The sequence below is a fragment of the Monodelphis domestica genome, chromosome 5 (assembly GCF_027887165.1).
Source record: "Monodelphis domestica isolate mMonDom1 chromosome 5, mMonDom1.pri, whole genome shotgun sequence".
Lineage (NCBI taxonomy): Eukaryota > Metazoa > Chordata > Mammalia > Didelphimorphia > Didelphidae > Monodelphis > Monodelphis domestica.
Genome location: NC_077231.1, coordinates 237,366,419 through 237,386,408, shown reverse-complemented (window position 1 = coordinate 237,386,408; position 19,990 = coordinate 237,366,419). Strand labels below are relative to the sequence as shown.

The 19,990-nt window shown below is 35.4% G+C and overlaps 1 protein-coding gene across 3 annotated transcripts in view; it reads left to right on the top strand.

Moving 5' to 3' along the window:
* The window catches only part of PTPRN2 (protein tyrosine phosphatase receptor type N2), a 1,540,336-nt gene that overhangs the window by 1,043,160 nt on the left and 477,186 nt on the right, over window positions 1-19,990 (top strand). For all 3 annotated transcript variants that reach the window (XM_007504686.3, XM_056800889.1, XM_056800890.1), the window contains one exon: window positions 11,364-11,428. In XM_007504686.3, the coding sequence (XP_007504748.1) occupies window positions 11,364-11,428 (65 nt within the window). The remainder of the gene's footprint in view (window positions 1-11,363; window positions 11,429-19,990) is intronic.

The following is a 19,990-nucleotide window of genomic DNA, read 5'->3' as shown; positions in this document are numbered from 1 at the left end:
TTCAAACCCAACTTCTCTGACTTCACATTCTGTATCCCTTGTACTCTACAGTAGATTGCTTTCTGTGATCCTCTTCTTCCGTAGATAGCTGCTGAATTCAACAAAGGTTGCCCAGCACCAGTCTTCTGAATACCTTGTAAATTCCCTGAGGACCATTTATCCATCCTATAAATGTCTTTTCTTTTCCTGACTTTATACTATTATAACTTTTCTTGTCATTTCCTAAAATTATGTCTAGTTATTTGGTGAAGTAACCAACATCAAGGTGTTAATATCTCCAAGAGGTATTTATAGCTTAACAGGGGTCAATGCTGCCTCCCAAACAAAAATAAATAAATTACTAATAGTGGAATTTTAATTCACTCAGGAATACAATTTGGTTTAGGGGGAAAACCCCACCAGGTAGGAAATGGCCTACTTTGGCCCTTTCTATATAGCTAACCCATAAGAAACCTAAGTTTGAGAAACAATAATCTGGTTCTTTTAATTTTATTTATTTTAGTTACTTTTTTAGTTATTTTTTGGGAAAGGAGCCTGCTTTGCAAAACATTTAATTGGAATGTTTACGTTAAATAGATAAGATTGATATTGAAAACCAAGTTTTATGACAAAAATAATTCTTGACTCAGTATAGGAAGGAAAAAAAAATCTCCAACTCTTGACCAAATATTTAATTTATTCTTCTTAGGAACTATGTCCTTATTTTCACCAATTACAGTGAAAGAATAGAATCTTAGATTTGGGGCTAGAAGAAGCATGTGGGTAGTGCCAAAGTACAGAGTGCTGGCCTGGAATGAAGAAGACCTAAATTCCAATATGGCATAAGACACTGACTAGCTGTCTAATCCCAGACAAATCACTTTACCTCTATCTGCCTGTTTCCTTGACTATATAATAGGGATAATAATAAGAACAATGGCAGTTGTCAGGATCAAATGATGTCATATTTGTAAAGCATTTAGCACAATGCCTGGCATATAGTAGATACTTACTAATGACTGTTTCCTTGTTTCCTTCTCAGAAGGCAACTTAAGAGTCCATTTAGATCAATCTGTTTTTATACAGGTGAACAAACTGAAGCCCACAAAGGTTAAATGGCTTGGATCTAAAGTGATGTAAAAAGGTCACTGGTAAAAGTCAAGTCCTCTGCCCCCAGATATAGTGCCCACTCCATCACACTTTCTGACTCACAACTTTTTTTTTGGCTTGGCCTTTAAGTGTATAAGATAATATAATAATAAATATAAAATTGCTTTTAACTCTAGCATTTTTTGTATCTTACCTTAGACCATACAGATTACCCAGAGCCATGTTTGAAAAATGGAGAAGAGCTGATGGCCTTTGTCTCTATAGCTACACCCAAATCTCTACACTCCTTGACAAAGAGAAATGTTGCTTTCTTCCAATCTTGACCATAATTACATTTTTAAAGAGAGTCAAATAGGTGGCATGGTAGATAGGGTATCAGCACTGAAGTTAGGAAGGCCTGAGTTAAATGTGTGACTCAGGGCAAGTCTCATAATTTCTCTCTGCCTCAGTTTCCTCCTTCACAAAAATGTGAATAATAATTGCACCTGCCACTTAGAGTTGTTAAAAAACAAAATGAGATTATGAGAATATTTACATAAACATATACTTTGTGAACTTTGCATGTTGGATATTATTATTATTATTAATAAAACTGCCAGTGAAGCAGTGGCCTTTTTTTTGAAATTGCATATGGTGAACTGAGAACCGAGTATTTGGTTCCACACTGTAGTTTTTTTGATTCAGTTTTTCTACAACTTCCAAGAGAACATCTGCTACCTGTGATCTCAGTTTCAATTGAATGATTTGTGCAAATCTCTCTCTCTCTCTCTCTCTCTCTCTCTCTCTCTCTCTCTCTCTCTCTCTCTCTCTCTCTCTCAATCTCTCTCTCTCTCTTCCTTCCCTCTCTCCCTCTCCACCCTTACCAAAAATCCAAACTCTTTTTATTTACTTGTGAGCCTTTTTTTTTTCAACAAGATATCCCAGTTTGTTTTATCCAGATGGTGCACAAGACAAACATACAAAAAGCCATGGAAATCTACAAGTTCCTTGCCATTAGCCTATTGAATATGATCCATGTTGCCAATCCTGTTTCATATCCATCATCTTATTGGTCACTGCTGACCTTAGCATGCCACTTTTAGAAAGAGATCAAGAATGACCAATGATAAGGGGAAATGATGGATGTAAAAGGAGCTTGAGATTACCTATTATTTATCAACTTAACAGTTGATATGTGATTTTTAGTTTACTAACCATGCATTAAGACTAGCTCTGTACAATAGGAGGTGAAGGAGAAAATGGCAGTTAGTATTATTTTTCTAATATTTGTAGGAAGCCTATAAAGATTATTTTTGAGCCAAATTGAATGCATTGGTCTCAATAATCTATGTTGGTTTTCCTCTATCTCTGAATTTGTCCCAATAATTTAAAAACTCTCCCCTAAATTATTTATTGTACAAATATAATATAACCCAAGATCCATTAGAAGAGGAATGGTAATTTTAGCAGTGGTAATTTTAGCATTTTTTTTTACTTGGAAAAGCTAGAAATTATATATATATATATATATACACACACACATATTTACACATATATACATACATATATATAATAAGTATATATACATTTGTATTTATATAGAGACGGAGACAGAGAGACAGAGACAGAGAGATCTAAGGGTAATGGTTAAAGTGCCAAATATGGAGTCAGGAGGACTCATCTTCCTGAGTTCATATCTGGCCTCAGACACCTAATAACTGGAAAAGTCATGCTGGTTACTTGAGTTTCCTCATCTATAAAATGAGCTGGAAAAGGAAATGGGAACCATCCCAGCATTTTTGCCAAGAAAAGCCCAAATGGGTTCATAAAGAGTCAGCCATTTTTGGGAAAAAAAAAAGACGGGGAGTCAGGAAACTAGTTGGTACAGTGGATGAAGAACCAGCCTGGAATCAATAAGATGAGTTCAAATCCAGCCTCAGACATTTACTTTCTGTGTGACCTGAGCAAGTCACTTGTATAAAATGACCTGGAGAAGGAAATGGCAAAACTATTCCAGGATCTTTCAAAGAAAATCTCAAGGTAAAAAAGAATCAGATATGACTGAAAATTAGCAACAAGAACAATAAATATGTGTTTATATGTGTGTGTGTGATGTATATATACATACATGTACACACATATATTTATGTATGTATATATTTCATGTAGATCTTAGCCATCAAAAACTCTGCTTGGCCAAAAGACTGCCAGGAAGCCTTTTGGCTCTATCCTTTAATAAATGGTGACCTTTGCTAAGGAAAATAAATGATACTCTTCAGAAAGTGAATCAGGCTTCCCTCAGGTTATTGAGGCCTAAGCACAGTGACAGTCTTTTTACCTTTCAGTCCTCAACTTCACTCTCCCGTGCTTTCTAATAGAGCAAAGCCATTAAGTTGTCCCCATTGTAATTTAGATCACAGAAGAGACTTCTACAGATTCTTTCAGGTTAAAATAACTGGTATAAAGAGAGTAGGCAAAATTATTCCACTGTAGCTACGTGCTTAATTATATGGAATACTGCATAAATTGTCAAGTGCAAAGAATTATTCTGATAAATTAAAATACTAATTAAATAGGCTATTGCAGAATTTTGAGAACATTATAGGGTTCCGCTTCTTCAGGTAATTTGCATATCCTTCATCTAGCGAATTTAATTTTAAAGGACTTCTTTTTTGTGTGTTTGGAAACCCTTTTTGTCTCCCATGAAGATAAAAATGGGCTTTGTGAGATGTTCCTTGCTTTATTAAAGCAGCCTCTACTAGTTATGTCTCCACATTGAGGTTTGTCAGTCTTCCGTTATAAATGCCAATTTGGAAAGTTGAAAATTGGTCCTAAATACTAAATTGGGACTAAAGTTTGTATGTTGAACTCCTAGTTGAAATAATACTTTTCTACTGATGCTATCAAGGAGCTGTGGAAGGAACTCTGGGTAGTTTATAGTTGGGAAGGATGGGAATACTGAGAATAATTAGATATATTACCTAGATACATCAAAGCAAATTTTGATTTGAGAACTGAATGAAAATAAAGATATTGTCACATGAGTCAAGGTTCTGAAAAGGGACTATGATTTAAAGGAAGCTGATAACACTAAAAAAATGAATCACCCTGTGCAAGGGGTGAATAATCTCAATGAAGAAAAAGAGAGAGAACTTAAGAAACATATGTGACTACACAGGGAACTCTCTAATGATGGGAGAGGAAAGATAGAGTTAATAAAGAGGATAAAATATCATGAACTTGTAAGTTATGTTAAGTAGGTAAAATCTTAAAATAACTGAGACTTTTGAATAATAAAAACCCATTTTTATTATTATATTTTGAAACAGGAATATTAAAAGAACAGTAGAATCATTCCTTGTAAAATATTCTCATTTATTCATTATGTGTTAGTGTTAAAAAGTAACAAGAATGGGAACAGCTATGTGGCTCAGTGGATTGAGAGTCAGACTTAGAGACAGGAGTTCTGGAGTTCAAGTTTGGCCTCAGAAACTTCCTAACTGTATTATCTTGGACAAGTCACTTAATCTCCATTGCCTAGCCCTTACCGTTCTTCTGCCTTAGTACAAGGCATTGATTCCAAGATGTAAGGTGAGGGCTTAAAAATAAAGTAATGGAACTGATCATCAAGACATAGCTTTGAAACCTACTCAGACTAGCTGTGCTACCATTATTGAGAAACTTAGTGTCTCTTAGTCTTATTTTTCTTATCTATAAATTGGTGATAATAATAACTATAGTACCTTCTTAGTAAGGCTAACATAAAAATCAAATATAATATAAGTAAAGTTCTTTCTAACTCTGAGAGCATAACAAATCTCAGCAGTAATTGTCATTGTTATTAATTCATTCAACATATAATCTGTTTGCTAACAATAATTTTCATCATATATAGCTATGAACCTATCATGCCCCTGTTTAAAAATCTTCAGTTATTCTTCTATTTTTATTCCATAAAATATAGATCCCATCGTCTAATGTCCAAGACCCTCCACTGCATGGATGGACCTGACTTTTCTAGCCTACTACTATGCTATTTCTGTTGGGCCACTTTATACAACAGTCAAAGCAGAATCTTTGACATATCTCTATCTTGTACATGCTAGTTCAGCCTTAGTGCCTTTGTTCTTCCTCCACTTCATGCCTAGAAATCTCTCTCTATCTCCAATTTTTTAAATCCTTCTCTAATCTGAAAATGAAGCTTAGGTGCCACTGTTCTGAGAAATCTCTCTTTCATTTCACTCTAAGCTCTTCCTTCTTGAATCCCTTCCGCTATGATGGATGGTTCTTTCTTACGTACTTAGGACATATTTTGTATTGTAGTTATATTCATATTTATCTTATTTCTTTCTGCTAGATTGTAAGCTCCTCGAAAGCAGACACTGTTGTTTATTTACCTTGGCATCCCTAATGCCCAATAATGAAAATAGTTGACAGCTAATATAGTGATTGTATGTTGGCAAAGTGCTCTATGTACTTTGTCATTTGATGATCCTAACAGCACTGGAAGATATTTGTTAGAAGTAATATTATCTCCTTTTTTAAAAATAAATTATATTCCTTTGGGTTTCAAAACTGTTATTTCACTTGCTATGTTATTATTAGGAATAATTCCTGATGTGAAAACCCTCTCTGATGATATAGATCATAGATTTAGAAGTGAAGAGTACCTTAGAGTCCAGCCTCTCCCCTCTTCCTGGTAACTTTACAGGTAAGGAAATGGAGGCAAAGACAGGTTCAATGACTTTCCTATATTGGTGTTAAGTAGAAAGTATATGAGGCAGGATTTAATTCTAGATTTTTCTGATTCTAAATAGCACCCTATCTACTATGATTTTTCTGCAACTTTTAATCTTGGAAAAATGTCAAGGGGCTAATTGACTTTTCCATGGTCATAAGACTAATTAGGTATTAGACAGGATTCAAACAGAAGCCTCCCCAGACTACCCAGCCAAGCTATTTCCCACTCTTCCATGCTGCTTCACTGAGTCATCATACTAAAGTTGGTACTTAATAAATATTTATTGATTTGAATTATTGTTCTATATAATAATAACACAATTATTTCCTTGAGGGTACTTACAATCTAGCAAGGAGGTAGGAATATACACACACAAAAACTGATTTGAGTTCAAGGTACAATGGGATAAAGCCCACAAAAGAGAACTTACTGCTATTGGAGTGAAGAGGACAGTAACCAAGACAAGACAAGAAGCCTTTATTGAGTGATTATTACATGCCAGCCACTATGCTAAGTGCTAGAGATACAAATATAAGCAAGAAAGACAATCTTGAAGACAATATAGAAAAAGGAGGGGAAAAAAAGGAGGAGGGATTGGAAGATGGGTAAAAATACAGATAACTTGAAAAAGAAGGGTGGGAAAATATGGTTTTGAAATTCAAAGAAAGTCATAAATGAGGCCAAGAGGTGAATAAAGACAGGTCCACTTATGCCTTTTTTTTTTTTACATAAATGTAGGCTCAAGAGAAGCTAAATTGCTCAAGGGATATACAGCCAGGCTTAGTGATGGGAGGTCCTGGGTTTAAATCTGATCTCAAATGCTTCCTCCACAAGTCATTTAATCCCCTACTACTCTTCTGCAATACATGTTTTTTTTTTTTTTATTCCAAGATGAAAAGTAAGAGTTTAGAAAATGGAGGATCCAGGTGGAACTCACCAAATGGGAGGAGGGTGGGCATTACAAATGGATTCTCCATGAATAGACCCCTGGATGGTAGGCTTTTAATGATGATGATAATAGAAAGAAAAGCTAATATTTATAGAGAAGTTTCATATTAATCATCTAATTTTAAGAAATAATATTAAAGGACAATCAGGAGGACTTTTAAAATTATTCTTTATGGAGTAGAAGGACTCCAAAATGTTTCCAGGTCAAAGTCTAGGAAGCTAGAAGAATGTTCATGACATTAAGAAGACAAAACAGAAGTCAGAAAGAAAACCTTTACAAGGATGATATGGTATTAATTTTAGATATGTCTAAACATAATATGTCAGTGGAATATGCAGGTAGAAATGTCAAAATGACAGAGATAATAAGAACAACTGATATTTATATAATGCTTTAAAATGTGAAAATCTTTCCTATATGTTATCCCTTTTCAGCCTTCCCATATCTCAGGAAATACTATCCCCATTTTACAAAGGAGGAAACTGAGCTTATGAGACTAAGTAATTTGCCCAGGGTCACACATCTAGTAAAGATGTGAAATAGAATTTGAACTTATGTTTTCTTGATTCCAAGGACAGTCTTCACCATCAAGGAAAATTATATCAAGCTAAAAAGAAGAGAAGAAACATATTTAAAATCACAAGCTATTCAGTGACAGCTATAAATCAGTGGCTAAAGAATAAGAGGCTAAAGAACAAGGCATAGATTCTGAATTCTGATCTTAGTCATACAGTCTACTTCAATGTAGGAAAAAGTCATATATAATTAGAATGGCAAGAAAATAATAGACCAAAATTATTTGATGAAATAATTTAGTCTATTCAAAAACATGGGGAAATGATGAGTGAAAACATGGTCTCAGCAAAACTTGTGACGGGTATGAGATTGTTTTATTCACTCAATATCCCACCCCAACAGCATTGTTTTTTGTTAGTGGGGGTTGTTTTTTATTGACTTGTTTTCCTCTGGATTTTTATTGGTTTTTGCATTTTCCATCTATGCTATTTGGTTGTTATTCATCCCTGGATTGTCAAGTAACATGGATAGTTAAGAGGAAATGGAATCAAGAGAGAACAAGGAAGAAATAAAATAGTGAGTGACTTTGAGTTTGATATACAATTTGACATGTGACAATGTGCTAAACACTTAACAAATATTATTATATTTGATCCTCTTAACACTTCTGGTAAGTAAAATTATTACCCTATTTTTACAGATGAGAAAACTAAGGCAGACAAAGGTTAAGTGATTTGCCCAGCATCGCACAGCTAATGGGTGTCTAAATCCAGTTTTGATTCAGGAAGATGAGTCCTAGTTGGGAAGACAGAGCAAAAAATACAATGCACTTCTATATAGAAAACAAATTGTCTTAAATCCTTAGGACAGTTTTGTAAAATTCAGAGAAGGAAGAGTTCAATGTGAGTGAGATTTTCAGCTTCCTGTAAGCAAGGTGTCCTAAAAGTTGACACTCTATTCCTTCAAAGTTCAATATAATGCTACTCAGGAGGTAGAATTTGAGTTGGACCATAAAGGATCAGCAGGATATATCTAGGTGGAGAGAAAGAAAGGATCCTTCTACTCCCTTTTGAGAAGTCCATTGTATCTACTTGTATAACTGCCCCAGGGATTCATTTTAGTCTAATATTGCCAACTGTTCTCCAAGAAAGTTTGAAAAGAAACCAATTACTGAGATATTTAATTAGTTTTCCATCCCCAATCTCAGGTTATATAAAAAACTTGGACATCAGCACATTAGTCTTTGGTTTGCTTTTGACCTTACCTAGCCTAGGTATAGGACACATGAGTTATGCTATTCCAAGGTGGTTAAATCCTAATTACAGATCCCATTTTTATATATTATACCACCTCTAGTGAGAAAAAGTTATTTCATTTAGGTTTTTAATGACATAAATCAAGTGGCCTGTGAAACCACCCATTGTCCTATTGTAGTAAGGTCCACAAGGGCAGAGGATAATATATTTTCAGCTTTATATTCCTAGTACCTGGAATAGTACCTGACACATAGTAAGTGGTTTTTTTTTAATGTTTCGTGATTGCTTGATTAATTTCCTGGTTCATTACTTACCAATATAAGCTTTGTATTATATTTTGTCTAAGTTTATATTCTAGGAAAGAGATGCTCTGAATAGTTGGGTTGTTTTTTTTCCAGAACAGGTATATCTCCCACTCTAAACAGTAAATTAGCATTGTGAATTATAACTGCTGAGAGAATTTGGTTCACCATGAACCAGTTCCTCAGCATACTTAGTACTTATTTTTTTTCAAAATATATATTCATCTCCAATCAATAATCACTTTTTTTTGCCCCCCCCCATCATTAAGTTGCCTTAGTATTCTGGCCAATTTAAATGAAAAGTAATTGGATATAGAGAGAGAAAGACTGATCTAAATAGGCAGTGTGATGTAGTGGATAAAAAAAAAACAAAACAGTTTCTAAGACTACAAGACATGGTTTGGGATTCAATCTCTGACTCATATGATCTAGGTGATCTGGGCACTCCCTTCTAGGTGTTTGAGGAAGTTCTCTAAGACTTTAAGCTGCAAAGAAGGTGCTGACTTTTATAGGTAGAAGGAAGTTCCTTACCTAGCACCAAGGAACCCAAAGGTTTAATCCCTATCTCTGCAGAGAGAAGTACAGATGGAGTTTGCCTAATCATTAATCAGAGCCTCATCAGTTATCTTGTAGAAAGACATGATGGTTGAAATAATAAGTAAACATTATTAAGTCCCTACTCTGTACCAGGTACTATGCTAAGTACTGGGGATAAGAAAGACAAAAAAAAACACCTTGCTCTCAAAGAGCTCACAGTCGAATAGGGAAGAAAACATGGAATCTGATTCTATGCCAAGAAGATACATACAGTATAAATTGGAGGTAAATTCAGAGGGAAGGCATTGATCTTGCTGTAGATCCAGAAAGGCTTCTTACAGAAAGTGGGATTTAAGATGGGTCCTGAAAGGAACTAAGTAAACCAGCAGACAGAGAAAGGAGGGAGAGCATTCCAGACATGAGGGAAAACTCATGAAAATTCAGTCAGAAGATTGGAGTGTTATGCTAAAGAAGTGGTAAGGAAGCCACTGGATCAAAGAGTATTTGCAGGGGGGTAAGGGATAAGAAGATTGGAAAGGAAGGAAGGGGTCAGGTTATGAGGGCTTTAAAAGCCAAAAAAGGATTTTGTATTTGATCCTGGATGTAATAGGGAGTTAATTAAATGATGGTCTAGGGGATATGAACATGGCCAGACTTGTACTTTAAGAAGATCAATTTAACAGTGTAGCTTAGAATGGGGAAGACACTAGGGGCAGGGGGACCAACTGGGTCATTATTGCACTAGCTTAAAAAGTTAGAAATGCACATTTGTTGTACCAGCTGCCTTTTTCATTTCTGGGCCTGGAGTCTGATTGTTCTTGGTAATAATGATAGAGCTCTTTTTTTTAATCTTCTATTTTTATGTGCCTTATATGCCTAAACTCAATTGTAAAAGTTTATTGACGATTATCTTTAAAAGTAACCCACTTCTCAGGAAAATGTTATCTTTTGTTAATGGGAACTCCATTTAAAAAAAATGATTGCTTTATGAATTGCCATTTTAAAAAAATTCTCTTGCTATTCAGAATTTATTTCATTGTGTCACCTTCACCATATCCCAATTAAATGTCCTTATTGAGAGTCTCAGATTGCCTTTGCTCTAACCCAGATTGTTTCATGTCTGCTTCAGCCCTTTATGCAGTATATATAATTACCTATATGTAAAAATAATGTTCATTCATTTGAAGGGAAAACTTTCTATAAGACAATGAAAAGACCCTAAAGGTAGCGATGGCAGACTATAACAGGAGCTCATTTGTATCATTCTCAAAGATATAATTTCATTACCCAAGATTAACGTAGGTGTATTACACTGTGAGGTGAAAGTAATTGCTATTTTCTTGCTTTCCCTTTTTCTATTCATCACAATTCCAATGCATTCTCCATTCACAGAGTTTTCAATACAATTCCTTTTTTCTGGGTTTTCATTTCCAAAATGACAGGAGCTTTGTCCAGTGGAATATTTCTTCAGAATCATAAGTGAAGGTCAATTGCTTTGTGACACAACTTCCTTTGCACTGAAGTGGGGGCAGGTGGGCTTTCCATATTAGTGTTCGGATTACAGAGTTTTCATTTCTATCCACTAATTGTTTCCAAAGCTCATTTCTCTTGGAATGATTATTGAGTGTAATTCATTCCCTGAAAGTCTTCCTCATTTTAAATCAGGAGCCAATTTGGCTGAGTCCTTTATTGGCTCTAAATTATTCTAGTGCATTTCTTATAGGGGAATGACTAAGAGGATAAAAGAGTGAGGAGCATAATGAAATGAATAAATACATTCCGTTTTCCCTTCTAGTTGGAGTTATTATGAAAGACTAATGCCACAGTCAATAACTTTGTTGCTGTTCATGAAAGCTGGCCCACTGATGAATAAGGATATCAGCAGTAAATTTATTGAATTTTTCAACAGGGGAAAATAACCTAAAGGTTAGCTGTATCTAGAGCACTGAATACTCACCAAGCTGACAACTATGCTTCTCAATTTTTCCCAACAGCTGACAACAAAGAAAAGCTTGAAAAAGCCTCAGGACTGAAAATTCTCCGAACTGGAATTGGGTCGGTAAGTGATAATAAGGAAAGAATGTTATTCAAAATGTCAATGAAAATGCTTGGCAAGTTTTTCCATGAAAATACAGTGTTCACAGGCTCAAGTGATGTAATCACATTGACCATGGAGTGATCATTAAGGATATTTTTATACTGATCATCGTGATGGTCAAAAGTTCCCGACAGACAGACCATGAATAATAATTGCAACACATGAATGTAGTTGGTGTGGGATAATGGTTTGGAACCATTATCATGCCTCAATAAGGGAAAACACATCCTGGTAAAGAAGGCCAGTGCCTTTAAGATACCCTTTTCCCTTGAGTTGTTTTGTGGTCATCAAGCTCCTGAAGGTAAGCCAAACAATCGAAAATCTTGCAATTTAGAGGATTATACCCATATTATTTAAATAAATAACAAATAATCTTAGATCAAGATTAAATGGCACTAAAAGTGGTCCATTTGGTAAACAAAGTGCTCAGAGACATTGCTTTCAGAAATATATGAAAATGCAGGAAATTGATGCAAAAGCATGGCCACACCCATGTTGTGTCAGAGGGAAAAAAAAACAAAACAACTTGATGTAGTCCTCCATCAGCAATTCAAGCAAATTCAGGCCCTTCTGTGCCTAGTGATTATAACTTCATGACTAGCGTATTCTCTCAGAAATAGTTTCAGTGACCATTGGCATGGGAATAGAGGCATAGAGGCTAACGCCTATGTTCACGGTGGCATCTGAAATTTTAGGTTCAAGACATTCACAATGGAAGACAAAATTAACTGATTTTTCATGGCTTTAATGTTTCCTGTTCTCAGGCTGATCTTTCTTTCCATAGTCCGCTTTGTTTCATGAATCTGTCATTTACCAGTCGCATGTTAGACTCCAGAAATAAGATCTGGTCTAATTGGTTGCACTTTCTCTCCCACCCCCCAAGTAAAAAGGTTTTTATGATTACAAAGTTGTTCGCTCTTCAGAACAGCTTTATAGAAAGAGTGCATTGTACCTTGAAAACATCCATTTTGCAGCTAAACGATGGACAGAGAGCAGTAAAGGAGTAAAACAAATGACTGATAGAAACTTTTCAAAAAACGCTTGAAGAGGTCTGACAGATACTATTGTTCTTGGTGTTTTCTCAATGCCTTTCCAACTCAGACTAGATTAATGAAGCATTTGACAGCTGACAACATCCTGCTTTTTTATTTTTTGCAATGTGCTGTATCTTCAACAACCAATAAATAGTAAGGAATAAGCCAAGAGGCAGTGGGGAACCAAATAACTGTCTGGATTACACAGAAGGCACGGTGACCAAAGGGCAAAGGACCAAAGGAGCTTGGAGGATTAGGGAGAATGATGGAAATGCTTTGATTCAACTGTCTCTTTGGTGTAAGGGAACTTGAGAAATCCTTTTCACCTTTCCATGGATTTTTCCCCTTAACCTTATCAAATGTGATTTTTATATATTTTTGTGCATAGTCATTCCTACTGGAAGAATAATGGAGTGCTGTAACTAAGCCAATTCTCCAGTGATTGGGGATCAAACAGAGATGGGACCAGGTGAAAGCCATTCCTAGTAATCCAATCATGCAGTTGGTTCTCAGGTCACCCTTTGACTTACTGTATTTAGGCCAAATCAGACTGAACTATTATGGAATGGGAAGACTCTTTTGTGGAAGCACTAGACCTTTGAATGGGAAAAAGAATAGTTGTATTGAGTACTGAAGCTGTGAAGTAATGTCAAAATTTTTTCAATTAAAAAAAGCAAACTCAGCTTTCTTCTGTTGTTGTCAGCCATGTCCAATCCTTTGTGACCCCATTGGGGGTTTTCTTGACAATGATACTATATAAATAGAGAATCTTGTACCTTTGAACTACATCTTCCAACATCCCTTTCCTCTTTTTCCCCACATTTGCATTTGTTACATGTGTATATAATTCTGTAACTCCACCCTTAGTTCACTTCTTCTTCTCTCCCAACTATGGCTGAGTTAACTCCCTTTTTACTCTAGCTTTTTATTTTAATTATTATTAATAAATCTTATATAACACAACCTTTGGAGTTACTGTATATTAATTTTTCAGCTTATAATACTAGAGTGGTTTACCATTTCCTTCTCTAGCTCATTTTATAGATGAGGACACTGAGGCAAATGGGTTAAGTGACTTGCCCAGAATCACACAGCTAAGTAAGTCTCTGAGGACAGATTTCAACTCAGAAAGATGAGCCCTGCTCTCCTACCACTGAACCATCTAGTTGTCCCAACCTTAAGATTATTGGATTTTAAAACTAGTTCTCACAATATAGTGTTAACCTCAGGAAAAAGAGTTAGTATATTTGAGTTGGGAGTTTTATGCCTAACTGCTTACTTAGCTGCATATACCTCACTTAGCCCAACTGCAAGTCAGACATACTTAACTCATGTTTATTGCCAGGCTTTAATTTCTTATACTTCAAATAAATGTATCTACTACATCAAGAATGCTATGTTATTTTATGAAGCACTTTCACAACTTTTTTAAAAATTTGATTGATTTTTTTAAACTGATACTATGAATGTAATATTTATTTAAGGATTACAAAGCATTCTTATCTCATTTAATTGTCACGTTAACCCTAGGAGATACTATTATCATCCCCATCTCGCAGATGGGAAATTTGAGGCAAAGGGGAAGTTATTTTACCCAGGGTCACATATCTAGTAACTATGAGGCAGTTGATAAATGAACCCAAGTCTTTCTGATTCCACATCCTACCATCTTCAACAAAGAAGCTTATAGAAAAGAAAGTTACCAAAGGTCATAGTTAATTACTGACAAAAAAGTACTAGAACTCAGATCTCAAAATTCCTAGTATAAAATAGTGAGCTACTACCAGTGTCTATCCTATGCTAGCCTCTCAGTTTCATTCATGACAAAGTTATTTTTCAGACGCCATAGAGCACTTCTACTTTAATGGAAACAACTCTGAAAAGTAGTCTGACTTACTGGCAAGAAGACTTCTCTAAATTTGGCATTTATAATGCCATGTAGTGTGGTTACACGGGCCTCAGTCTGCATTTGCTTTCAGTGTTTACCTCTTTTCCTTGGTGTGATAGAAATTAAAATAAATGCACGTAATTTTCCTTCTTTCTCAGAACACTGGAATCTTTATGCCATGGCACCTACATCTTCACCCTATGGTTCCCTCTCATAAATTCAAATTTTAGAACAAGAAATGGCCATGTCTATTTTTTATTTTGCTGTTCCACAGAAAACTTGGCCACTGTTAACAGACACTACCTACCTAGAAATTAAGATATATTTAATTAATTATCTCTAAAAGTGGCAGTATTGAAAATCGTCAACCCTTCAGGACTTAACTATAATTAGTGGGAAAGGGAATGGAAAGATCTCCATCATTCCATTTAAAGAGTATCTCTATATATAGTATCTCCACTTTTGAGAGAGCCACACACTCCATGAGACACATATCCTGAACTAAGGCAATAATAACACAAAATGCATTCCCTACACATAGTGTTTCCATTGGGTGTTGCAGTTGCATGTTGCATGTTGCAGTTCCCAAAGCATCTGACCAAGAATGCTCACAGTGAATTGAGTTGATTCCATCTCTAATCCTTGTCTTTATAATGTTGGCTGAACCATTTTTGAGGGGCATCTGGAATGATGATGAGAGAGGGAAAGAAATGTTCTAAAACCAAGAATGGTAGCTTATTCACTTATTAAAATTTTTCCATGAAATGAAAATCTATCCTGTTTTCCATCTTCATGATTCAACTTCTATCTTCCTTCCTCCTGGGGCTCTCAGATTTCTTAGCAGAGTCCAGATGTTTTCTTGGTTGATCACATATTTGAAGCCTAGTTCTAAGGACCACCTGCCCTTTTCCAGATGGCATTTTTCCATGTCAAAAGGCAGCTTTTTGGGCTTAAGGACTTCTGGGTAAACATGGCAGCAGTCTAGACATAGGACTCTTCCTCTCGTCCCCACCTACTGATACAGTCTACCTCACAAAGCAAAAAAAAAAAAAAAAAACAAATTCATATGAACAAAGGGACTCTACAGTAGGGTGCAGCATTGAAGGTACATGGGATTTGGGCATTTTCATACCATAGGGGGGTGAAAAAGCTTCCACCAAAATGCTAGCTGATCCACCCCGCCCCGCCCCACCTCTATGAAGCCAGAGCCAAAGCCAGTGTGCACTAGAATTAGTGAGTGAGGGAGGGACACTTCTGGAGTGAGTGAGGGGCACCTCTGGGTCCTTGGCAGCTGACTGAGATCACCGAGGACCTACCTGAGAGCAGCTAGACCTGAGGCCTCAGCAGGCTAAGGAGTGCAGATGGTGGGCACCCACAGGGAGATAGCACAGAGAAAGGCAGGAAACAGTAGGAGCTGCAGAGACTTGAGAGCTGGCCTCAGCCAAAAATCCTTGCTCCTTCACTCCATACGCAGAGAGCCTGCCCTCCTCACTCAGATTTCTGACTGGAAAGGGAAGGAAAAACAGCCATAGTGATGGCAAACAGTACCCAGGGAAAACTTCCCAATACTAAGAAAAACAAGAAGGCTTTGACCATGGATAATTTTTACGTAGGAAAAAATCCAGACTACAGAGGAACTAGCAGAAGAGGAAATCCGAATAAATGCAACAAACCCTTCCCAAAAAAAGAAAGAAAGAAATTGGCCACAAGCTCTTGAAGAATTTAAATTGAAGCTTACCAAAAAGATGAAGCCTTCTGGCAAGAAAAGTGGGAAATAGCTCTAAAAGAAAATAACAATTTAAAGGACAAAAACTCCCAATTGAAGAAATAGCTGGAAGCCACGAAAAGTAGAATAGACAAAACTGAAAATGGAAAATCAAAAGATTATAGCAGAAAACCAGGCCTTAAGGACCAGAACTGGGCAATTGGAAACCAATGATATTGCAAAATAGCAAGAATTAATAAAGCAAAGTCAGAAGATGACAAAATCAAAGAAAACATAAAATATCTTATGGAAAGATAACAGATCACAAAGAGACAATTTGAGAATCATTGGTCTACCTGAAAACCCAGAAATAAACAGAAATCTTGACATCATACCACAAGAAATTATCCAAGAAAACTGCCCTGATGTTCTTGTACAAGGGGGGAAAATAGACATTGAAAGAGTTCATAGAACTTCCTCTACACTAAATCCTCAAAAGACAATTCCAAGGAATGTAATTGCCAAATTCAAGAGCTTCCAACCTAAGGAGAAAATTTTACAAGAAGCCAAAAAGAGACGATTTGGTTATCAAGGAGCACCAAACAGGATTACACAATATCTGGCAGTTTCCACAAGGCTTGGAATAAGATATTTAGAAAGGCAAGAGAATTGGATCATCATCAAAACTGACTATATACTTCCAAGAGAAAGTATGGGAATTCAACAAAATAGAAGGTTTCCAAGTATTTGTAAAGAAAAGACCAGAACTAAGTGGAAAGTTTAATATCCAAACACAAAAATAAAGAGAAACATGAAAAGGTAAATAAGAAAGAGAGGGGAAAGGGGGGAAATGCTTTTTATTCAAACTTTCTTCTTTAAGGGCTTTAATAAGATAAAATTGTTTATATCACTATATAGGAAAAGTGTTATTTGTAACTCAGAAATTATATTCATTATTATAGCAATTAGAAGAATCATTCACAGCAACGGATTGGGATAATAAGTGGTATAAGATTATATAGGGGAAAAAAAGAAAAAGGGAGGGGGGAATCAAAGATGACCCCAAGAGAAACTTGAAGAAATAAGATAAATAGGATAATCTATACCATATAAAGAGGCACATGGTAGGGAAAGGGAAGAATACTATTATAAGAAGGAGAGGAAGAGAGTGCTAATAGGTAATACCTAAACCTTACTCTCAGTAAAACCAATTCTGAGAGGGAAGAGCATCTAGATCCATTTGGGTATTGAATCCTATCTTACCCTATAGGAAAACTGAGAAGGGAAAACTAAAAGGGGGGAGGGGAAGGGAGTAGAAAAAGGGGGAAAGAGAGAGGGGAGGGAACTTAATAGACTGAAAAAAAGAAGGGAACAAAAAGAGAGGGGGCAGAAAGGGAAGCATATTATGGGTGGGGTTTAGGGGGATTGACTAAAAGCAAACCACTGGTTTAAAAGGATATAGCAAAAGAAGAAAGGACAGAATTAAGAGAGGATATAAAAATGCTGGGGAATACACAAGTGGCAATCATAACTTTTAATGTGAATGGGATGAACTCACCTGTAAAACAAAAACAAATAGAGTGGATTAGAAATCAAAATCCTACCATATGTTGTTTTCAAGAAACACACATGAGGCAGATAGACACTCATAAGGTTAGAATTAAAGGTTGGAATAAAATCTAATCGGCCTCAACTGATTGAAAGAAGGCAGGAGTTGCAATCATGATATCTGACAAAGTTAAAGTAAAAATGGATCTGATTAAAAGGGATAGGGAAGGTAACTACATCCTGATAAAAGGCAGTATAAACAATGAGGAAATATCAGTAATAAACATGTATGCACCAAATGGGATAACATCCAAGTTTCTAAAGGGGAAACTAGTGGAATTGAAGGAAGAAATAGAGATTAAAACTATACTAGTGGGAAACCTGAGCCTACCACTATCATATCTAGATAAATCAAATTAAAAAAATAATAAGAAAGAGGTAAGGGATGTGAATAAAATCTTAGAAAAAATAGAGTTAATAGATATATGGAGAAAAATAAATAGGAACAAAAAGGAATACACCTTCTTTTCAGCAGCACATGGTACACTCACAAAGATTGACCATGTACTGGGGCATAAAAAAATGGCAAATAAATGCAGAAAAGCAGAAATAATGAATGCAACCTTCTCAGATCATAATGCAATAAAAATAATAAGGGTAAAAAGTAAGGATGCATGGAGAGCCAATTCAAAAATTAATTGGAAATTAATTAATATGATTCTACAAAATTGGTTAAAGAACAAATCATAAAAACAATTAATAATTTCATTGAAGAAAATGACAATGATGAGACATCCCTTCAAAATCTATGGGACTCAGCCAAAGCAGTAATCAGGGGGAAATTTATATCACTAAGTTCATATATTAGCAAATGGGGGGGGGCAGGAATCAATGAGTTAGACGTGCAAGTCAAAAAACTTGAAAGCAAACAAATTAAAAACCCCCAGATGAAACTAAATTAGAGATCCTAAAAATTAAGGGAGAAAATAATAAAATCAAAAGTGAAAGAACTATTGAACTAATAAATAAGACTAGAAGCTGGTATTTTGAAAAAACAAACAGCATAGATAATATACTGTTCAATCTCATAAAAAAAAGGAAAGAAGAAAACCAAATTAACAGTATCATAGATGGAAAGGGAGACTTCAACTCTAATGAAGAGGAAATTAAGGTAATCATTAAAAATAATTTTGCCCAATTATATCACAACAAATATAGTAATCTAGGTGATATGGATGAATATTTACAAAAATATAAATTGCCTAGATTAACAGAAGAAATAGAATTCTTAAATAATCCCATATCAGAAAAAGAAATTGAACAAGCCATCAAATATTCCCTAAGAAAAAATCCCCAGGGCCTGATGGATTCACAAGTGAATTCTATCAAACATTCAAAGAAAAACTAATCCCAATACTATACAAACTATTTGACATAATAAGCAAAGAGGGAGTGCTACCAAATTCCTTTTATGACACAAATATGGTACTGATTCCAAAGCCAGGCAGATCAAAAACAGAGAAAGAAAACTATAGACCAATCTCCTTAATGAACATAGATGCAAAAATCTTAAATAAAATACTAGCAAAAAGATTCCAGCAGGTAACCAGGTGAGTTATTCACTATCATCAGGTGGGATTTATACAAGGAATGCAAGGATGGTTCAATATTAGGAAAATCATCCACATAATTGACCATATCAACAAGCAAACCAACAAAAATTACATGATTATCTAAATTGATGCAGAAAAAAACAAAATACAAAATACAACACTCATTCCTCCTGAAAACTACTAGAAAGTATATACTAGAAAGTATAGGAAATGAAGGGTCTTTCCTAAATATAATAAACAGTATATATCAAAAACCATCAGCAAACATCATCTGCAATGGGGATAAACTAGATGCTTTCCCAAAAAGATCAGGAGTGAAACAAGGATACCCATTATCCCCCTCTATTATTTAACATTGTACTAGAAACACTAGCAGTAGCAATTAGAATAGAAAAAGAAATTGAAGGTGTTAAAATTGGCAATGAGGAGACCAAGCTGTCACTCTTTGTGGATTATATGATGGTCTCCTTAAAGCATCCTAGAGAATCAACTAAAAAGCTAGTGGAAATAATCAACAACTTTAGTAAGGTTGCAGGATACAAAATAAACCCACATAAGTCACCAGTATTTCTATATATCTTCAACACATCTCAGCAGCAAGAATTGGGAAGAGAAATTCCATTTAAAATCACCCTAGACAACATAAAATACTTAGGAATCCATCTGCTGAGACAAACACAGGAACTATATGAACACAACTACAAAACACTTTCCATACAATTAAAACTAGATCTA